The sequence below is a fragment of the Salvelinus fontinalis genome, chromosome 22 (assembly GCF_029448725.1).
Source record: "Salvelinus fontinalis isolate EN_2023a chromosome 22, ASM2944872v1, whole genome shotgun sequence".
Taxonomy (NCBI): domain Eukaryota; kingdom Metazoa; phylum Chordata; class Actinopteri; order Salmoniformes; family Salmonidae; genus Salvelinus; species Salvelinus fontinalis.
The window spans coordinates 13,291,075-13,312,255 of record NC_074686.1 but is presented as its reverse complement, the minus strand read 5'-3'; the positions used below and the strand labels follow the sequence as shown (position 1 = coordinate 13,312,255).

General features: G+C 45.1%; 1 protein-coding gene across 1 annotated transcript in view; it reads left to right on the top strand.

Moving 5' to 3' along the window:
* Positions 1-563: 563 nt before the first annotated feature.
* LOC129819860 (trafficking kinesin-binding protein 1-like) overlaps positions 564-21,181 on the top strand; it is a 33,184-nt gene continuing 12,566 nt past the window's right edge. The window contains exons 1-4 of the mRNA XM_055876493.1: positions 564-714; positions 991-1,185; positions 18,444-18,637; positions 18,934-19,037. Of these exons, the coding sequence (XP_055732468.1) occupies positions 18,470-18,637; positions 18,934-19,037 (272 nt within the window). The 5' untranslated portion in view covers positions 564-714; positions 991-1,185; positions 18,444-18,469. The remainder of the gene's footprint in view (positions 715-990; positions 1,186-18,443; positions 18,638-18,933; positions 19,038-21,181) is intronic.

Genomic DNA, 21,181 nt, shown 5'->3' with positions numbered 1-21,181 from the left:
ATAGAGTGGTAGGCAGACATGGATATTCTAGTACATCAGCAAAGTACTGTACTAACCTGGTCCCAGATCTGTTTGTGCTGTCTTGCCAACTCCTCACGCTGTGTGACAATGACCATAGGAGTTGAGAAGACAGCACAAACAGATCTGGGACCATCTGGGACTATGTGCCCATGGTCTGTCCATTGCATGTTTGGTTGGCAGGAGGCCAAGTGCACTATCAGCATGTTCTAGTGGTCTACTGATTTATAAAGTATCTTCTGTCTGTCTCTTTCCCCAACATTTATCTAATCTCTCTTCTTCATCCTTTCACTTTTTCTTTCCAACCCCCCCTTCTCTCTCTCTCTCTCTCTCTCTCTCTCTCTCTCTCTCTCTCTCTCTCTCTCTCTCTCTCTCTCTCTCTCTCACTCTCTCTCCCCCCTCTCTCTCTCAGCCCCCTCTCTCTCTTCCCCTCTCTCGTTCTCAGGTTTAGACCTCTGCATCTCTCCTTCCTCCGCAGGTAACCCAGATAGAACTCCAGGTCTGTAGGCCCATGGCCCTCCATTCTCTCCCCCAGTGAGAGGTGAGCCACGCTGGCCTCCCCAGCCCCCGCCCTGCCCCCGGACCCAGAGCCAGAGCCAGAGCCCGGCCCGGCCAGCCGAGAGGAGGAGCAGTATGTGAGCCTGCCTGAACCACCCACCCCACCACCACCATGCAGGGACGCTGAGACCCTCACTGGTAGGTGTGTGTGTGTGTGTGTGTGAGTATGTTTGTAAGTCTGTATGAGTGCGTATGAATGTGTGTGTGCATCTACTAACAGGAATGAGAAAATAGTTATAGGATGTGATGTGTCTCCTGTTTCTGTCTGTGATACTTTTCTCATTCATAAATAAGTGTACAGATTTAACCCCTCCTCCTCCGCCCCCCCCCCCCCCCCTTCTCATTCATAAATAAGTGTACAGATTTAACCCCTCCTCCTCCGCCCCCCCCCCCCCCCCCCCCCCCCCCCTCTAGATGTGTGTAACACTGCTGACCTGCCGGAAGTTGAGATCATCAGTCTGTTGGAGGAGCAGCTGCCGGTGTATCGGTTACGTGCCGACACCGTCTTCGGTTACGACCATGACGACTGGCTACACACACCGCTACTGTCACCAGACGCACGCATCGACCTGACCACAGAACAGATCGAGGAGACGCTCAAATACTTCTGTAAGTGTTTGTGTGTGAGGGCGGTTATGTGTGCAGTATAGTGTAGGGTTTTTGCTGTTATAATGCTTGGGAAGATGACAGACATTTTCCACACAGGTTCTAGATCTTCTCTGTTGCATAACTCAGCAAGTATATTAGATCTCTGTGTGTATAGTGTATAATGTATAATGTATAGGCCGTAGCTCGGGCGGTTGATGTCCTGGAGGGCAGGTAGTTTGCCCCCGGGGATGGGTTGGGCAGACCGCACCCCCCTTTGGAGAGCCCTGTGGTTGCGGGCGGTGCAGTTGCCGTACCAGGCAGTGATACAGCCCGACAGCTGGCTCTCAATTGTGCATCTGCCACCTTGCCATGGTTAAATGCGGTGGTTCGCGCTTTCAGTTTTGCCCAACATATTTCACAACATATTAAGTGTGTTCCCTCCAGCCCCTACTCTACTACCACATATCCACAACCCAAATTCCATGTGTACGTGTGTGTATAGTGCGTATGCTATCGTGTGTGTGTAATATGCATATGTCTGTGCCTATGTTTGTGTTGCTTCACAGTCCCCGCTGTTCCATAAGGTGTATTTGTATCTGTTTTTTAAAAATCTAATTTTACTGCTTGCATGAGTTAGTTGATGTGTGTTAGCAGTTGATGTTATTCTTAACACAGACCCCAAAGCAAATCAGGGGGAGAAAAATAGGCTTATTCAAAGAGAACGGATCATAGCTGTTATGCTGAGAAGTAGATGTTCATTCTTCCCTGTCCGCAGTGATTCTCCACAGAACAAAGTGACAGGATGTAATTTATAACCCCCAACCCTAGCCTGTTGTTGACCAATTAGAATTCCTTGTGTCCTGTTTCAGGCTCAATGTATAGACTATTCAGACCAATGAGATCTTGCCACATGTAGCTATGAGTCCAGGACTGAAACCCCTACACAGATTCTAACCAGATGTTGAACTGGAAAACAACTATTTCCATTGATTGTTAATAAATGTTACACCCACAGATCTGCAATAGTCTCGTAGCCAGTTATGGAGAGCTAAAAGTCTGCTGAACCATTCAATGCCACGATTTAGGGAGGGCAGAGGGACAGATGTTTGTTGAAATCCATCTTCAGCTGTTCTGAGCTGCCCTTCATAATGTAATTGACCCCACATGAACCATGACAGTGTCAACCCCTGGTGACTGACGCACAGCCCGGGAAGCAACCTGGTGATATCCTGAACTTTTCCCCCAGGAAAACACAAAGTCTTTGCCCCAGGTACAGATATATGCCTCACCATCGAACTCCCTATCACAATAGCGGAATGATCTGGCCTCTGCCGTGTCTCGAAGCCACAGAACTCACCTGAGAAGAGGGCTGCTGAGACACCGGCTGCGTGCAGGCAACAACAGCCAAAGGGACAGAGCTCTGATCCAGAGAGCATGGCCAGGCTGTACTCCTCCTGATCCGCCAAGTAGAAGCCAACAATCTCTCCCACCTTCCGACACTACCAGTCTGTTCTCTATCAGATGACCAGCGGGAGAAGTATACATTGTACTTTGAACTGTGAGTTTTCTCGTCGTTTTGAGGATTTCAAAGTGTTGGAAAATGACATGCTGTTGGTTTCCTCTCCTTTCACCTTCAATGTGGATAACGCTCTCACTGACCTGCAATTTGAGATTAACAATCTTCAGTCTGATGCAGTGATTGGAGAACTAATCAAAACAATGTCACTGACGAGGTTCTACGCATCTCTCGATGAACAAAACTTTCCAAAGATTAGGAGTCATGCTCAGAAGATGTTTGTACTGTTTGGGTCAACCTATGTATGTGAACAGACATTTTCAGTGATGAAATATAACAAGTCAAGGCACAGATCATCTCTTACCGACTCTCACCTCTCAGCAGTCCTGTCGTAGTGACGTCAGAAACGACCTGACTTCACTCCTCTAGTCAATGCCCATCAGAGACTTCACTCCTCACTCTGATTGAGTAGTTTAAATGTAATGTTGAGTTCTCTCTCTTTCTTGTGTTTTTGTGCATAGCCGTTAACAAGAGTTCTGTCTGTGGTGCTGAATGCACACTGTAATTTTCCCTACGTGTAGTTCATTGCATGTTTAAAAATGAAAATACCTACCAAAAGGAGAACATGGATGTGGTTTATTCCTGTGCATGTTAAAAAAGTAAAATAAGTAGCATATCTGAATGTGATTTACAGTAGATATATCTGTCAACACAGTCATACACATGATGTATAATCCTGTAATATGATTATGGCTCGCGATGGCAAAAATATATCCTAATGTGGCCCTCCATGGGAAATAATTGCCCAGGCATGGTCTACACCATCAGGGGGAAGTCCAATCAATCGTTCCCAGCCTTGTTTTGGTTGTGTGGGATGAGATGTGTGTGTGTGTGTGTGTGTGTGTGTGTGTGTGTGTGTGTGTGTGTGTGTGTTCAGTGTGGATGGAAGCTTAACCGTGATTATATAGGTGGATGGATGCTCTTTGTCCTTGGACAGATAGGGAATACGTGTGTGTTTACTGTATTGAGATGGACTGTGGGCATGACTGTGGGTGTGACTGGGAATGGAGGAGGGTCTGTCCCTGATTTTACAATCTCTGATTTGTTCCCTCTGTCTTCCTCCCCTCCAATCAGGATGCTATCTCAGCTACAGCTCTCACTCAGCAGTACACTAGAGTGTGTGTGTGTGTGACTTTCTTACCTAAGTACTGTCACTGTGGAAAGGGGAAGAGGGAGGTAACGAGAGGAAAGATGGATGAGGAGGATGGAGAGAATAACAGGGGATGGATGTGAGCTGGAGGACTGGTGCTATGAGGAGGGAACTGAGGGTAACACTGATGTGTGTGTGTGTGTGTGTGTGTGTGTGTGTGTGTGTGTGTGTGTGTGTGTGTGTGTGTGTGTGTGTGTGTGTGTCTGGGTGTCTGTGGGTGTCTTTGTTTTTCAGAGAGAGAGAGAAAGAGGGTGAGAGTTGTGTTAAGTGTAAACCTGTTTTTCAGTTTGTTGTAGAGAGATTGTAAGACCCTATCATTAAGGGATTTAGTTTCTTTATTGTGTAGAGAGAATGGTGCTTCAGGCTCATATTTGAGATTTGTCTGTAATGTGTTTTAGTGTAGCTTGTTTTCCGCTCATAGTTGACTCTCATGTTGTGGCTCCAGAGAAGTAAAGGTTAGTAAGTGTATAATTAAGCAATAAGGCCCAAGGGGGTGTGGTATATGGCCAATATACCACGGCTAAGGCCTATTCTTACGCAGGACGCAACGCTAAGTGCCTGGACACAGCCCTTAGCCGTGATATATTGGCCATATAGCACAAACCCCTGAGATGCCTTATTGCTGTTATAAACTGGTTACCAACATAATGAGAACAGTCAAAATAAATGTTTTGTCATACCCGTGGTATACGGTCTGAAATACCACAGCTGTCAGCCAATCAGCATTCAGGGCTCGAATGTTTAATAATGTGTTATAATAGGTTTAAAGAGGAACTGATGGAGCTGTGTGATGATGAGCCGGTTCAGTGTGAGCTGTCTACCCTCAGGCTCACAAACACTCCCTTACATCATATGTCTCAGTTTCTCAGCGTCTCGATTCATGTTTGTTTTTGTTTTGGTACTTGGTTTAATGACAGAACGTCAGGTTTAGGAATTGTCTGTCTATTGGAGGTTGAGGAAGCTAAAGAAGCATTGTATTTTATGGATGCTCTAGCTCTCTTTAACTGTAATTTAGTTAGAAGTTTATTGTAAATCTGGTTGATTTAGAAGAGGCTATGTTATGGTTTAGTGAGTTTCTAGGTCATTACTAATTAAATTGATTATTATAGTTCTGATCAATATCAGCTTCAGGCCTATTGGGCGCATCAGCCATGTGCGACATGGAAAATAGTCCCCTTATCTGAACCCTCAGTGTGTTCCAGGAAAAGCATTCCCCAGTAGTGATGCACGGGTTGACTCATAATCTGGGGCAGGTTTAGGGTAATGAAATACTGTGTGGATGAAGGGTGGCTGGCGAGCGGTCTGAATAAAGAGAAAACAATGCCTTAAATCCATAAATGTATCATTGTTGTGCAATAATATATCTATAGGCTACACATTGAGTTTTTTCTTATTGTTTTAGGCTATCTGGCATTAGTGCGTAAGCCTAAGCTTACATGCGCAAAATAGCCTACACGGCAATCTGAAAATATTTTTGGTAATGGGCAAAAAAAGTTAAAGTCAATTCACGGAGGCAAAAAAGACAATGTGTCTGTGGTGTTAAGTTTAATTCAATAAGAGAAAAGCTGCACAATGGAGAGTTGAAAATAAAGACAAGGGAGGGCCAGAAAAGTAATGTTTGAGGAAGATTTGGTGATTATGTTATGTGTGATGAATGTGAGGCGCAATACAAATTTGACAGTCACAAGACAGGGACTTCAAATAGACCTATGGCACGTCAAGGGAACTGTAGCCTACTGTTCAGATGGGTTAAATGTACACTGAAATCTGGACACTGACTGTAGGTCTGTAACCTCTCACATAGTCTTAATATTAACTCCTGCAGAATTAAGTATTTCTTGCAGTAAAATTATACACCAAATGTAGGTAAAATTTAGACTGGGAACATGAGTGGAGAAATTCTGATTTCTTTCAGCATCTTAAGAGAATGTGAATGCAAATAGATACCGTCTGTAGAGGGGCTGTCTTTATCAGCATCATAAATTATGATATTATTTCATCCACATGAAATAATCATCCAAACTGAAATCTTATCAGAAACATGTTGGGTCGTTTTCACAGCTTTCTATTTCCTTACCACCGGTCAAACTGATGTCATTTGGACATTTTGCCCAGAAAATCTTCCAATTTTTGTTTTGTTATTGAATTTTTCTCCCAGGTCCCTAATCGTCTTTGCTCTGCGAAAGAAACAGAGACGACAGAGAACATTTTACCCATGTCAACTAGATTAAAGCATTCATTCTATTGATTTCTGACATTATTCTGGTGAGCAAGGGTTTATTAGTGTTCTAGGGCAACATATGACAGAAGAGAAGTTGTATGTATTTAATTATAGACAAGTTGACTATCAAATAGCCTACCAAAATGTCAGAAATTATGAGCAGAAACGTACATGTACAGCCTTCAGAAAGTATTCATACCCCTTGACCTTTTCCACATTTGGTTGTATTATACAGCCTGAATTCAAAATGGATTACATTGTTGTTTTTTCTCACCAATCCAATACCCCAGAATGACAAAGTGAAAACATGTTTGTAGAAATGTTTTCATATTTATTAAAAATGAAGTGTTCACACTACTGAGTCAATACATGTTAGAATCCCCATTGGCAGTGATTACAGCTGTGAGTGTTTTTGTGTAAGTCTCTAAGAGCTTTCCACACCTGGATTGTGCAACATTTGCCCAATATTATTTTCTAAATTCTTCAAGCTCTGTCAAATTGGTTGTTGATCATTGATCACCATTTTCAGGTCTTGCCATAGATTTTCAAGTAGATTTAAGTCAAAACTGTTACTCGACCACTCAGGAACATTTACTGTCTACTTGGTAAGCAACTCCTGTGTAGATTTGGCCTTGTGTTTTAGGTTATTGTCCTGCTGAAAGGTGAATTCAAAAAAAGCAGACTGAAACGGGTTTTCATGGAGGACGTTGCCTGTCCTTAAAAAAAATGGAATTTGATTGAATATTTAAAACATACAATCTACTTGCAATGAATCCGCTCAACATCTACATCACATTAGTCATTAGTCTAACAGAACCAGCAACCCACCAGCCACCGGCTCAACCTCCCAACCACCAGGCCACCAGCCCTCCAAGATCCCCCCCACAGTTCCCCAATAGTATTCCCTTCTTTGCGAGGCATTGTAAAACCTCCCTGGTCTTTGTGGTTGAATCTGTGTTTGAAATTCACTGCTCGGCTGAGGGACCTTACAGATAATTATGTGTGGTGTACAGAGATGAGGTAGTTATAAAATAAATAATGTTAAACACTGTTATTGTTATGCTGATGAAGGAGGACCCAAAAGCGACGTAATAGAAACAGAGTCTTTATTCCAGTCTTAAACAAACAATGATGTTCCTGGATATTATCCAAAGGTAATCCAAAATAGGAAACTGAAAACCTCTTGTCAGTAGAGAGGAACGACTGGAGACGCGACCACCGACTGCAGGTCGCTTCAGGAAGGCACAGACCGTAGCTGACATAGACACCTGCTCACACGCAACTTCTGACAAATGCAAAAACACAACAGGGCGGAACAAGGACACAGAGCAGCTAACCTCAAACAAGAATCCGACAAAGACAGAAGCAGAAAACAGAGGGAGAAATAGGGACTCAAATCAGAGGGCAAAATAGGGGACAGGTGTGAAAGAGTAAATAAGGTCGTTAGGAGAATGAGAACCAGCTGGGAGCAAGAACGGAACGATAGAGAGAGAGAGCGGGAAAAAGGGAGGAGGAGAGAGAGGAATAGAAAGAGGGAAAGAACCTAATAAGACCAGCAGAGGGAAGCACAGGGACAAGACATGAAGATCAAAGACAAAACATGACAGTACCCCCCCACTCACCAAGCGCCTCCTGGCGCACTCGAGGAGGAACCCTGGCGGCGACGAAGGAAATCATCAATCAACGAACGGTCCAGCACGTCCCGCGATGGAACCCAACTCCTCTCCTCAGGACCGAAACCCTCCCCATCCACTAAGTACTGTTGACCACGTCCCTGAGAACGCATGTCCATGATCTTCCGTTCCTTGTAAATAGGTGCGCCCTCGACAAGGACGGGAGGGGGGGAGGGAAGACGAACGGGGGCGCGAAGAAAAGGCTTGACACAAGAGACATGGAAGACAGGGTGGATGCGACGAAGATGTCGCGGAAGAAGCAGTCGCACAGCGACAGGATTAACGACCTGAGAGACACGGAACGGACCAATGAACCGCGGAGTCAACTTGCGAGAAGCTGTCGTAATGGAAAGGTTACGAGTGGAAAGCCACACTCTCTGACCGCGACAATACCTAGGACTCTTAATCCTACGTTTATTGGCGGCTCTCACAGTCCTCCCCGCCGACGAAGGCAGACCGGTAATAAAGTCTAAGGCGATCTGAGACCATGGTCGAGAAGGAATGGGAAGCGGTCTAAGACGACCGGCAGGAGGAGAGTTACCTGACTTAGTCTGAGCGCAGTCCGAACAAGCAGCCACGAAACGGCGCGTGTCCCGCTCCTGAGTAGGCCACCAAAACCGCTGGCGAATCGAAGCAAGCGTACCCCGAACGCCGGGGTGACCAGCTAACTTGGCAGAATGAGCCCACTGAAGAACAGCCAGACGAATAGAGACAGGAACGAACAGAAGGTTACTAGGACAAGCGCGCGGCGACGCAGTGTGAGTGAGTGCTTGCTTTACCTGTCTCTCAATTCCCCAGACAGTCAACCCGACAACACGCCCTTCAGGGAGAATCCCCTCGGGTTCCGATGGCGACAATCGATGAGAAAAGTAAGCGCAAGGATGGACCTTATCGTCAGACTGGAAGCGCTGGGACAGAATGGCTCCCACGCCCACCTCTGAAGCGTCAACCTCGACAATGAATTGTTTAGTGACGTCAGGAGTAACAAGGATAGGGGCGGATGTAAAACGCTTCTTGAGGAGATCAAAAGCTCCCTGGGCGGAACCAGACCACTTAAAGCAAGACTTGACAGAAGTCAGAGCTGTGAGAGGGGCAGCCACTTGACCGAAATTACGAATGAAACGCCGATAGAAATTAGCGAAACCGAGAAAGCGCTGTAACTCGACACGTGACTTAGGAACAGGCCAATCGCTGACATCCTGGACCTTAGCGGGATCCATCTGAATGCCTTCAGCAGACAGATAATCATCGAGAGCCTTACGTTCGGGAGCCGACAGAGAGAATAATCTACCCCGAGGAGAAGTGGTCCCCGGATGGAGATCAATACAACAATCATACGACCGGTGAGGAGGAAGAGAGTTGGCTCTGGACCGACTGAAGACCGTGCGTAGATCATGATATTCCTCCGGCACTCCTGTCACATCACCAGGCTCCTCCTGAGTAGAGGGGACAGAAGAAACAGGAGGGATAGCAGACATTAAACACTTCACATGACAAGAAACGTTCCAGGAAAGGATAGAATTACTAGACCAATTAATAGAAGGATTATGACATACTAGCCAGGGATGACCCAAAACAACAGGTGTAACAGGTGAACAAAAAATCAAAAAAGAAATGGTCTCACTGTGGTTACCAGATACTGTGAGGGTTAAAGGTAGTGTCTCATATCTGATACTGGGGAGAGGACTACCATCTAAGGCGAACATGGGTGTGATCCTCCCTAACTCTCTGAGAGGAATGTCATGTTTCCGAGCCCATGCTTCGTCCATAAAACAACCCTCAGCCCCAGAGTCTATCAAGGCACTGCAGGAAGCAGCCGACCCGGTCCAGCGTAGATGGACCGACAAGGTAGTACAGGATCTTGGAGAGACCTGAGTAGTAGCGCTCACCAGTAGCCCTCTGCTTACTGATGAGCTCTGGCCTTTAACTGGACATGACATGACAAAATGTCCAGCAGAACCGCAATAGAAGCAAAGGCGGTTGGTGATTCTCCGTTCCCTCTCCTTCGTCGAGATGTGAACACCTCCCAGCTGCATGGGCTCAGTCTCTGAGCCGATGGAAGGAGATGGTCGAGATGCGGAGAAGGGAAACCCCGTTAACGCGAGCTCTCTTCCACGAGCTCGGTGACGAAGATCTACCCGTCGTTCTATGCGGATAGCGAGTGCAATCAAAGAGTCCACGCTGGAAGGAACCTCCCGGGAGAGAATCTCATCCTTAACCTCAGCGTGGAGTCCCTCCAGAAAACGAGCGAGCAACGCCGGCTCGTTCCAGTCACTGGATGCAGCAAGAGTACGAAACTCTATAGAGTAATCCGTTATGGATCGATCACCTTGACATAGGGAAGCCAGACCCCTGGAAGCCTCCTTCCCAAAAACTGAACGATCAAAGACCCGTATCATCTCCTCCTTAAAGTTCTGATAAACGTCAGAACACTCAGCCCTTGCCTCCCAAATAGCTGTGCCCCACTCCCGAGCCCGCCCAGTAAGGAGTGATATGACGTAAGCGATCCGAGCTCTCTCTCCAGAGTATGTGTTGGGCTGGAGAGAGAACACAATATCACACTGGGTGAGAAAGGAGCGACACTCAGTGGGCTGTCCAGAGTAACATGGTGGATTATTAACCCTGGGTTCCGGAGACTCGGAAGACCAGGAAGTAGCTTGTGGTACGAGACGAAGACTCTGAAACTGTCCTGAGAGATCGGAGACCTGAGCGGCCAGGGTCTCAACGGCATGACGAGCAGCAGACAATTCCTGCTCGTGTCTGCCGAGCATTGCTCCCTGGAACTTGACGGTAGTGTTGAGAGAATCCATAGTCGCTGGGTCCATTCTTGGTCGGATTCTTCTGTTATGCTGATGAAGGAGGACCCAAAAGCGACGTAATAGAAACAGAGTCTTTATTCCAGTCTTAAACAATGATGTTCCTGGATATTATCCAAAGGTAATCCAAAACAGGAAACTGAAAACCTCTTGTCAGTAGAGAGGAACGACTGGAGACGCGACCACCGACTGCAGGTCGCTTCAGGAAGGCACAGACCGTAGCTGACATAGACACCTGCTCACACGCAACTTCTGACAAATGCAAAAACACAACAGGGCGGAACAAGGACACAGAGCAGCTAACCTCAAACAAGAATCCGACAAAGACAGAAGCAGAAAACAGAGGGAGAAATAGGGACTCAAATCAGAGGGCAAAATAGGGGACAGGTGTGAAAGAGTAAATAAGGTCGTTAGGAGAATGAGAACCAGCTGGGAGCAAGAACGGAACGATAGAGAGAGAGAGCGGGAGAGGGAAAAAGGGAGGAGGAGAGAGAGGAATAGAAAGAGGGAAAGAACCTAATAAGACCAGCAGAGGGAAGCACAGGGACAAGACATGAAGATCAAAGACAAAACATGACAGTTATTGCACACAGAAGAGTCCCATGCTACTTATTATGTAACATTTAAAGCAAATCTTTATTCCTAAACTTAATTAGGCAAGCCATAACAAAGGGGTTGAATACTTATTGACTGAAGATATTTCACCTTTTCATTTTTTATACATTTGTAAATGTTTCTAAAAACATTATGCCACTATGACATTATGTGGTATTGTGTGTAGATCCGTATTGTGTGTAGACACAAAATCTCTATGTAATCCATTTTACATTCAGGCTGTAACACATCAAAAAGAGGAAAAAGTCAAGGGGTGTGAATATTTTCTGAAGGCACTATATCTAAATTAGGCAACAACAAAAAAATCCTGCACTCCTGTTAAAAAAACAAATCCTTACGTGTCTGACTGTTCTGTATTAGCGGGTTAGTCTCGGGATCGGGCCTCAGATTTTCACTTTATCACATGTCACGAACCGGCTCAGAGCCCGTAACAAAAGGGAGACCACGTGGAAATCAGGAGTAACAAAATATATTTATTTAACTAATGAAAATAGGTATAATATACAATGGGGTGTGTAATCAGTAATCAGTAGTGTAATTGAATGTTTTGCATGCATGAAGGTGATAGTGCAGGGTGTTGAAAGATGCTAAACCAAACAAACAAAAATACCATGAAACATAACCGAATCTAACAAGGTGTCTACATGGAGAGAGTCTCCTTGATGAATGGGGAAGTGGTGATTTTATCTTGGGAGAGTGGGCCCAGGTGTTCCCCATGTAGCTGACGACCCTCCCAACTCCGCCCACCGGCATCCTAATAGGGAAACAAGAGCAAGGAGAGAGAGAAAACGGTAGACAGAGTGGGAGGGTCGTCACATTCCCCCCCATAAAACCGGGGACCAACAAGGACCCCGGAACAACATACCGCCCTCTGCGTCCCAAACTGACATAGCACTTGCGTCCCAAATTTATGAGGGGTACGTGTTCCCACTTCCAAATTTGCCCCAGCCAATCTCCTCTCCAGACCTCAGCAACCTTTGTGCACGGGAAGCAACCTTTAAGAGGAAAGAAGACTCCCCAGACCTCAGCAACCTTAATACATAGGAAGCAACATTTAAGAGGAAGGAAGACTCCCCAGACCTCATCAACATTAGTGCATAGGAAACAACTTTTAAGAGGAAAGAAGACTCCCCAGACCAGTACGGAATAGACAGGAAAGACAGAACATGACCATACAAACTTCAGGAACAGGGCGCACGAGAGAGCGCATCAGCAATCACGTTATCCGTTCCACGAATGTGCTGCACATCGAGATGAAATGATTGTAAAAATAAACACCATCTCATTATTCTCTGATTAGGACACATCATGGACCTCAAAAAGGTGAGAGGGTTATGGTCAGTGTAGACCGTAATTGGTACTACTCCCGACCCGACATAGACCTCAAAGTGTTGCAGTGCCCAGATGAGCGCTAACGCTTCTTTTTCAATGACCGAGTAGTTTAACTGATAATGGTTAAACTTTTTCGAAAAGAAACTGACAGGTCTCTCAACCCCAGACACATCTGCCTGCAGCAAAACTGCCCCTGCCCCCACCTGACTAGCATCCACCTGCAAGGTAAATGACAATTCCACACGAGGAGCAGCCAGCACCGGAGTTGAGGTAAGCAACCTCTTTGCATCTTCAAAAGCGTGTTGACAACGAGAAGACCAAGTGTAAACAGCCTTTGCTTTCAGCATATCTGTCAATGGAGCGACCACAGTAGAGAAGTTATTACAAAAACCACGGTAATAACCAATCATGCCCAAGAAACGCATCAGTTCCTTTTTAGTAGTTGGTGGAGGAAACGCATCAATAGCTACCACTTTAGCTCGAACAGGACGCACTTCCCCCTGCCCAACCACCTTTCCAAGGTATGTAACAGTCGCCTGAGCAAACTCACATTTAGCCAGATTGATCGTGAGGTGACCCTCAGCCAGGCGTTCGAATAAGGCTTGAATACGGGACAGATGTTCCTCCCATGTATCTGCATATATCACTACATCGTCCAGATAAACAGCACACCCTGTCAGACCGGCGATAACCCTGTTCATAAGTCGCTGAAAAGTGGCAGGTGCATTACGCAGTCCGAAACTCATAACCAAATACGAGTATAGACCAGAGGGTGTAATAAAGGCAGAGATTTCACGTGCCCTACTCGTCAGTGGCACCTGCCAATAGCCCTTTAACAGGTCAAATTTACTCACAAATCTAGCTGCCCCGACTTGATCAACGCAGTCCTCCATCCGAGGAAGAGGAAATGAATCTGGCTTAGTGACACTGTTGACCTTACGGTAGTCTGTACAAAATCTGTTTGTTCCATCTGGTTTTCTGACCAAGATACAGGGAGAAGCCCAACTGGAGAAAGAAGGCTCTGCTATCTTACTCTCCAGCATGTATTTGACCTCAGCATCCAGGCAATGCAGTTTCTCTAAAGAAACTCTATAGAACCGCTGACGAATGGGGTCAGCATCTCCAACGTCAATATCATGTTCTATCAAGTTTGTTCGGGTAGGTGTATCAGAAAACAACCCTGGAAATCTCTGAATCAGACCAACCATCTCTTCCCGCCTATCAACGGGTAGATGAGTGAGAATGCTGCCCAAAATATCCAGTTTCTCTGAGTTTTTCAATCTACCCTGCAGTATGCAATCGTCGGGACCAGGAACATCTTCCTCCTCATTCGTAGACCTATCCTGCGAAGAATCCAAGGGAATAACGGTTTCAGCCAAAAGAACAGGTTTACCGTCCTCTATAGATTCCCACTGTTCAGTCTGAGGAACGTGCATAATAGGGTTTTAACAAATTTACATGGCACAGCTGGTGTGCTTTCCTCCGTTCTGGAGTGGCAACTAGATAATTTTGCTCAGTGTACTTGCGCACCACTGTATATGGACCTTGAAACTTGGCTTCAAAAGGAGAACCAACAATTGGCAGCAGAGCAAGAACATGGTCCCCTGGACTAAAGTGACGTGGCTCAGTTCGGCGATCAAATATGTTTTTCATCCTCTCCTGTGAAGATGATAGCTTCTCTTTAGCCATTTCGCCAGCGGCATACAAGCGGCGCCGGAAATCACACACATACGATAACAAAGACTGAGGAGGCTCGGGAGACTTCCAGTCATCCTGAAGAACAGATAGAAGTCCCCGCACCCTATGTCCAAACACAAGGTCATTTGGACTAAAACCGGTGCTCTCCTGTGAAACCTCCCTAGCGGCTAACAATAACCAAGGCAACCCCTCCTCCCAATCCTTATCCATCTCAGTACAATAACTTCTTAACAAAGACTTAAGTGTTTGATGGAAACGTTCTAGTGCTCCTTGACTTTGCGCGTGATAGGCGCTAGCCAGATTGTGCTTAATATGGAGCTGTTGGAGAACCTGACCAAACAGATTAGAGGTGAAATTAGACCCTTGATCACTCTGAATGACCTTAGGTATTCCAAACAGTGACAGAAACTGAGTCAAAGCTTTTAACACAGATTTAGTCGTGATAGACCGGAGAGGATAGGCTGCTGGAAACCTTGTGGTCTGACACATCACAGTGAACAGGTAACTACTACCCTTTTTAGAACGAGGCAAAGGACCCACACAGTCAATAATCAGATACTCAAAAGGTTGGCTGAGTACAGGAATAGGAAACAGTGGTACCGGCTTAATAGCTTGATTAGGTTTCCCAGTTAATTGACAGATGTGGCAAGTTTTGATGAAATCAGAAACATCCCTCTTTAATCTAGGCCAAAAGAAATGTCTTAATATGCGATGGTATGTTTTCCCTACACCCATATGTCCCGCAACATCATTGTGAGAAGTTGTCAACACCAACTCACGAAGTTTTACTGGTACCACAACCTGACTAATCGCCTCCCCTAGAAAACAACTACCATGAGACACCCACTTTCTCATCAGGACATCATCCTGGAGAAAATAACCATGGGTGACATCTCCCAACTGTTCCACAGGCACAATTTTGTCACGCAACTCTTCTAATGTGGAGTCAGTCCGTTGCGCATTGATTAGATCTTCTCGGTTAACAGATAACGGAATAACAGGGAAAGCAGTGGCATACTTCTCATTAGTCGGCACAGTGACCAGTTCGCCACGGCTCATAGAACGCGTCACTGCACACGCAGTGAACACCTCTGGGAAACTCTGTACACTCTCATCAGGAGTCTCAACAACTGACGGCTTTGTGGAAACCACTAGAGATGGAAATGCGACAGGCCACACCCGCTCACCTGCCAAGTTATTCCCAAGAATAACGTCGATACCCTCAATAGGCAACGAAGGACGCACCCCCACAACAACCTCACCTTTCACCAGTCCACAATCTAACATCAGTTTATGCAATGGAACTGAAAGAGTATTCAAACCTATTCCCTTAATTAGAACACTATTACCTGAATCAGTCTCAGCTGAAAAGGGTAACACAGACTCCAACACAAACGATTCGGAGGCACCTGTGTCTCTCAAGATCTTCACTGGCACTAATTCCTTACTTCCTAACATAGACACAAAACCTTCCGTGATGAAAGGTAAATAGTCTGGATCAATATGTACTTTCACATGCTCCTGGACCTGAGGCAATGAGTCATGAATGAACTGATGTAGAACAGGCGCAGCTAACGCGGTAGGCTTAGGTTTAGCGTAAGCACCCTTTGATCTGAGAAGTGGACATTCGTTTTTCCAATGACCTGAACCTTGACAGTAGTGACACTCTTGCCCAAAGTCAGCTTTACCACGGGAGTCAGGTTCAACCCGAGTTGAATTGAACTCTGCCCGTGAACCAAAATATCTTGGTGAGCGAAACCCAAATCTATCCGAACGCCCCCACTCATTCCGAATACGGGGCTCTGCAAAGACTCTTTTGTGAGTCAACACATACTCATCCGCCAAAACCGCAGCTTCAACGACATTCTTCACTTTTCGTTCGTTAATATATGTGGCAATATGAGCAGGGATTGTGTCCTTAAATTGCTCTAACATAATCAGATCACACAGCCCTTGGAGGGTCACAACTTCAGAGGCGGAACACCAGCGATTGAACTGTAAAGATAATTGTCGCGCAAACTCAACATGAGTCTGTTTATCATCCTTTTTTAAAGTTCTAAATCGTTGGCGGTAAGCCTCAGGGACCAATTCATAAATTTGTAACACAGCCGTTTTAACCTTATCATAACTGGCACTGTCGTGTACACTAAGAGCTGAATATGCTTCCTGCGCTTTACCAGTCAGCACACACTGCAACATTAAGGTGCGGTCAGAATCAGGCCAACTCCTAGCGTCAGCAACACGCTCAAACAACGAAAAGAATGTCTCAGGGTCCTTTTCATTAAACTGAGGCAATAACCGTAAGTTCCCAACAATATCAAATGTGTCCAGGGCACGACCCATAGAGGAACGACCCCTAGGTAAATCTGGGTCACCTTCCCAGAACAAACTCTCCCCTGAAATCTTTCCTTCCCTAACCAACTCTATCCGTTCTTGTTGCAACTTGATTTTAGCATGTTCAATATCTTGTTTAAATGCTAATTCCTTTTCATACTTTACACGATCATACTCCTGCTGTAACAGAAGCAGTTCTTTCTGCTGTTCAAAAAGAAGACTACTAGGACTAACCGATGGAATGGCCATTGTAACATTACGGGGAGATGACTCCTCAGCAGAAGCTGGCCCAGTGGTAACTTCAAGAATACCACTCTCCATCAGATTGGCCTTCAATATCAACCTAATAGAATTCTTTAGACGTTTATCACTAATTTCAACCTTGTAGTATTCGGCGATTTTCAACAGCTGTTCTTTAGTACCTAATTCTAACAATTCCTCTGATGGAAAGCGAATGAACTCCTCTACAAAAGACGCCATAGTTACAAAAAAAAAATTCTCACTCTTCCCCTCTGCTGAGCACACCAGATCACAACTCAAGAAATGACAATCACCCTGAGTACCACCGAAGAGAGATGAGATACGGAGCTTCCCCAAACCTACATTAACTCAACCCTAGTCTTCATGCGGATTTGCGGTGGGTATTTACGCACTGTAGCCCGCTGGCAAGGAAATAAACCCCCCAGCACGCTGGCAGATTCCACCAAGCCACGGATGTGCCCCCGAGACAACTGCTCAGTCCACAGACACCACACAAAAATAACAAACATTAACCATGCCCAACATATTCCAAAAATGAAACACGTCGCTAAACCTATCAGGGGTAAAAGGCTATAGCTCCGGGTAGTAAATAGTACTACCCTATCCAAATCTCCCACTGAGGTACACAGCCGATTACTCACCTCAGACCGATGTCCCAACAGAAAGTAGAACGAGAGTTTCCAGGCTGGGCAGGACCTGGAAACTAACCAATGTACTCTCTCCAACGCAGCACACCAACCAACCAATTAAGGCAACCAATACTGGGCCTAACAACTCAAACCAAATATTTAAACCAAACACGTACCTCCACGTTCTCCCAAACAAATACGTTCAATAATCCCGGATGAGCCCCCACTTGTCACGAACCGGCTCAGAGCCCGTAACAAAAGGGAGACCACGTGGAAATCAGGAGTAACAAAATATATTTATTTAACTAATGAAAATAGGTATAATATACAATGGGGTGTGTAATCAGTAATCAGTAGTGTAATTGAATGTTTTGCATGCATGAAGGTGATGTGCAGGGTGCAGGGTGTTGAAAGATGCTAAACCAAACAAACAAAAATACCATGAAACATAACCGAATCTAACAAGGTGTCTACATGGAGAGAGTCTCCTTGATGAATGGGGAAGTGGTGATTTTATCTTGGGAGAGTGGGCCCAGGTGTTCCCCATGTAGCTGACGACCCTCCCAACTCCGCCCACCGGCATCCTAATAGGGAAACAAGAGCAAGGAGAGAGAGAAAACGGTAGACAGAGTGGGAGGGTCGTCACACACATATAGTCTCTGATAGTCTGGTGCTTGTGGATGGGTTATTAGCAATTGCGAGCGGATGCGGGTGAACAAACAGCTGACCCATCGCACAACTATTCCCCGGTTCTCACTAGATGGCCATGCTGTAAAGGATGAAATGGATAATATCATTTGAATTGATTAGCAAGTAAATTAGTGTAATTTAGGCTTTGGGTTAGGGGTATGGTTAAGGATATGTTGAGGTTATGGCTATTGGTTAAAATCAGATTTCAATGTGTTCTTACTCTTCTCTATAAACAGTGTGTCAGTCAGTTGTGTGTGTATTCTAGCTCCTCTCTCCATCCACAGTGCTATGTGCAGACAGAGTGGGCCAGATGACGAAGACCTACAATGACATCGATGCTGTCACACGTCTGCTGGAGGAGAAAGAGAGGGACCTGGAGTTGGCTGCTCGGATCGGCCAATCACTGCTCAAGAAGAACAGAACGCTCACAGAGCAGAATGACTACCTGGAGGTACAAGTGGGACACATCACAGAGGAGGTGAGAGAGACATTGGGTCACAGAAGAGCACACATGTGCATGTACACACACATGCATTTATAATAACTGACTTACAAGGGCATTAGTTCCTCATGCATAAACCCAGCTCTGTTTTTTGCCAATGTTGCAAAGTTGTCATTGGTCAGTTTTTAAAAATACATTTTGGGTATATTTTTTCAGTAGTATAAACTTGACTTTTTAAAGATCCACTGTTATAGGTATTTTGTTTTTGATATCAGTAAACAACACTGAGTGCTAGTGCTGCATCACCATCTCAGTGATCTGTGTGTTCTCAGGTGGCCCAGCTGCATCATGAGTTGAACCTGAAGGATGAGTTGCTGCAGTTCTACACCAATGCATCAGAGGAGAGTGAAGAGGACTCTACTACTGGCTCACCCACGTTAGTATTGTCTGTGTGTTTACTATTCCTGACTGTATTTCTCTCTCTGTCTCACTCTCTCACCCCCTCCTCTCTCTCTCTCTGTCTCACTCTCTCACCCTTCCCCTCTCTCTCTCTCTCTCTCTCTCTCTCTCTCTCTCTCTCTCTCTCACCCCCTCCTCTCTTTCTCTCTCTCTCTCTTTCTCTCTCTCTCTCTCTCTCTCTCTCTCTCTCTCTCTCTCTCTCTCTCTCTCTCTCTCTCTCACCCCCTCCTCTTTCTCTCTCTCTCTCGCCTCCTCCTTTTTCTCTCTCTCGCTCACCCCTCCTCTTTCTCTCTCTTGCTTTATCTCTTTCTCCCTTTCAATTCAATTCAAGGGGCTTAATTGGCATGGGAAACATATGTTTACGTTGCCAAAGCAAGTGAAAATGATAAACAAAAGTGAAATAACCACAAAAAAGTTAACAGTAAACATTACACTCACACAAGTTCCAAAAGAATAAAGATATTTCAAATGTCATATTATGTCTATATAGTGTTTTAGCGATATGCAATTAGTTAAAGTACAAAAGGGAAAATAAATAGAAATGGTTTGTATTTACAATGGTGTTTGTTCTTCACTGGTTGCCCTTTTCTTGTGGCAACAGGTCACAAATCTTGCTGCTGTGATTGCACACTGTGGTATTTCACCCAGTAGATATGGGAGTTTATCAAAATTGGATTTGTTTTCAAATTCTTTCTGGGTCTGTTTAATCTGAGGGATATACGTATGTCTCAAATATGGTCATACATTTGGCAGGAGGTTAGGAAGTGCAGCTCAGTTTCTACCTCATTTTGTCTTCTCTTGAGAGCCAGGTCTGCCTACGCCGACCTTTCTCAATAGCAAGACTATGCTCACTGAGTCTGTACATAGTGATGGATTCTGGGGACTAACTCCTAAACTTGGGATAGAGTTAATTATCAGGTATCCTATAGAAATATTTGGTGCTTAGGTTTAGAGGGTCTACACCAGAAGTTAATTGTTATCAGTAGGAGTAAGAACTGAGAGGGTCAATACAGCTGCATTGACCCTCTGGGAAGAATAAACTTGGTTTAAGCTTTCAGAGTATCCGTCGAGTTCTTACTCTAATAATAGAATCGAACAATAGTCAAAGCTTTCCTTCATTTTGGGTCAGTCACAATGGTCAAGTATTCTGCCACTGTGTACTCTCTGTTTAGGGCCAAATAGCATTCTAGTTTGCTCTGTTTTCAGTTTGCTCTGTCCAATGTGTCAAGTAATAATCTTTTTGTTTTCTCATGATTTGGTTGGGTCTAATGTGTTTCTTAGGGGACTCTTCTTCAGGTATATCTTTGTAGGTGACGGCTTTGTTATGGAAGGTTTGGGAATTGTAATGAGGGGCGGGGAGTCAGAAGTAGGTGCAGGTGAAACGTTTTAATAAAACAACAAAACCAAGAACACGACACTAACATAAGGCAGTCCGGTGATACACAAGAACAATACCAACTGGTGAGTGAACATGGGAGTGTGACATATAAAGGGGAGGAGATGATGAAGGTAATGGAGTCCATCGTACGCCGGAGAGGAGGAGCAGACGTGACAGGAATCGATTCCTTTTAAATGGTTGTAGAATTTAACAGCACTTTTCTGGATTTTGATAATTAGTGGGTATCGGCCTAATTCTGGTCTGAATACATTATTTGGTGTTTTGCGTTGTACACATAGGATATTTTTGCAGGATTCTGCATGCAGAGCCTCAATTTGGTGTTTTTCCCATTTTGTGAATTCTTGGTTGGTGAGCAGACCCCAGACCTCACAACCATAAAGGGCAATAACTGATTAAAGTATTTTTAGCCAGATCCTAATTGCTATGACAAATTTTATGCTCCTTTTGATGGCATAGGCCCTTCTTGCCTTGTCTCTCAGATCGTTCACAGCTTTGTGGATATTACCTGTGGTGCTGGTGTTTAGGCCAAGCTATGTATAGTTTTTTTGTGTGCTCTTGGGAAACGGTGTCTAGATGGAATTTGTGTTTGTGGTCCTGGCAACTGGACCTGTTTTGGAACACCATTATTTTTGTCTCACTGAGATTTACTGTCAGGGACCAGGTCTGACAGAATCTGTGCAGAAGATCTAGGTGCTGCTCTATGCTCTCCTTGGTTAGGGACA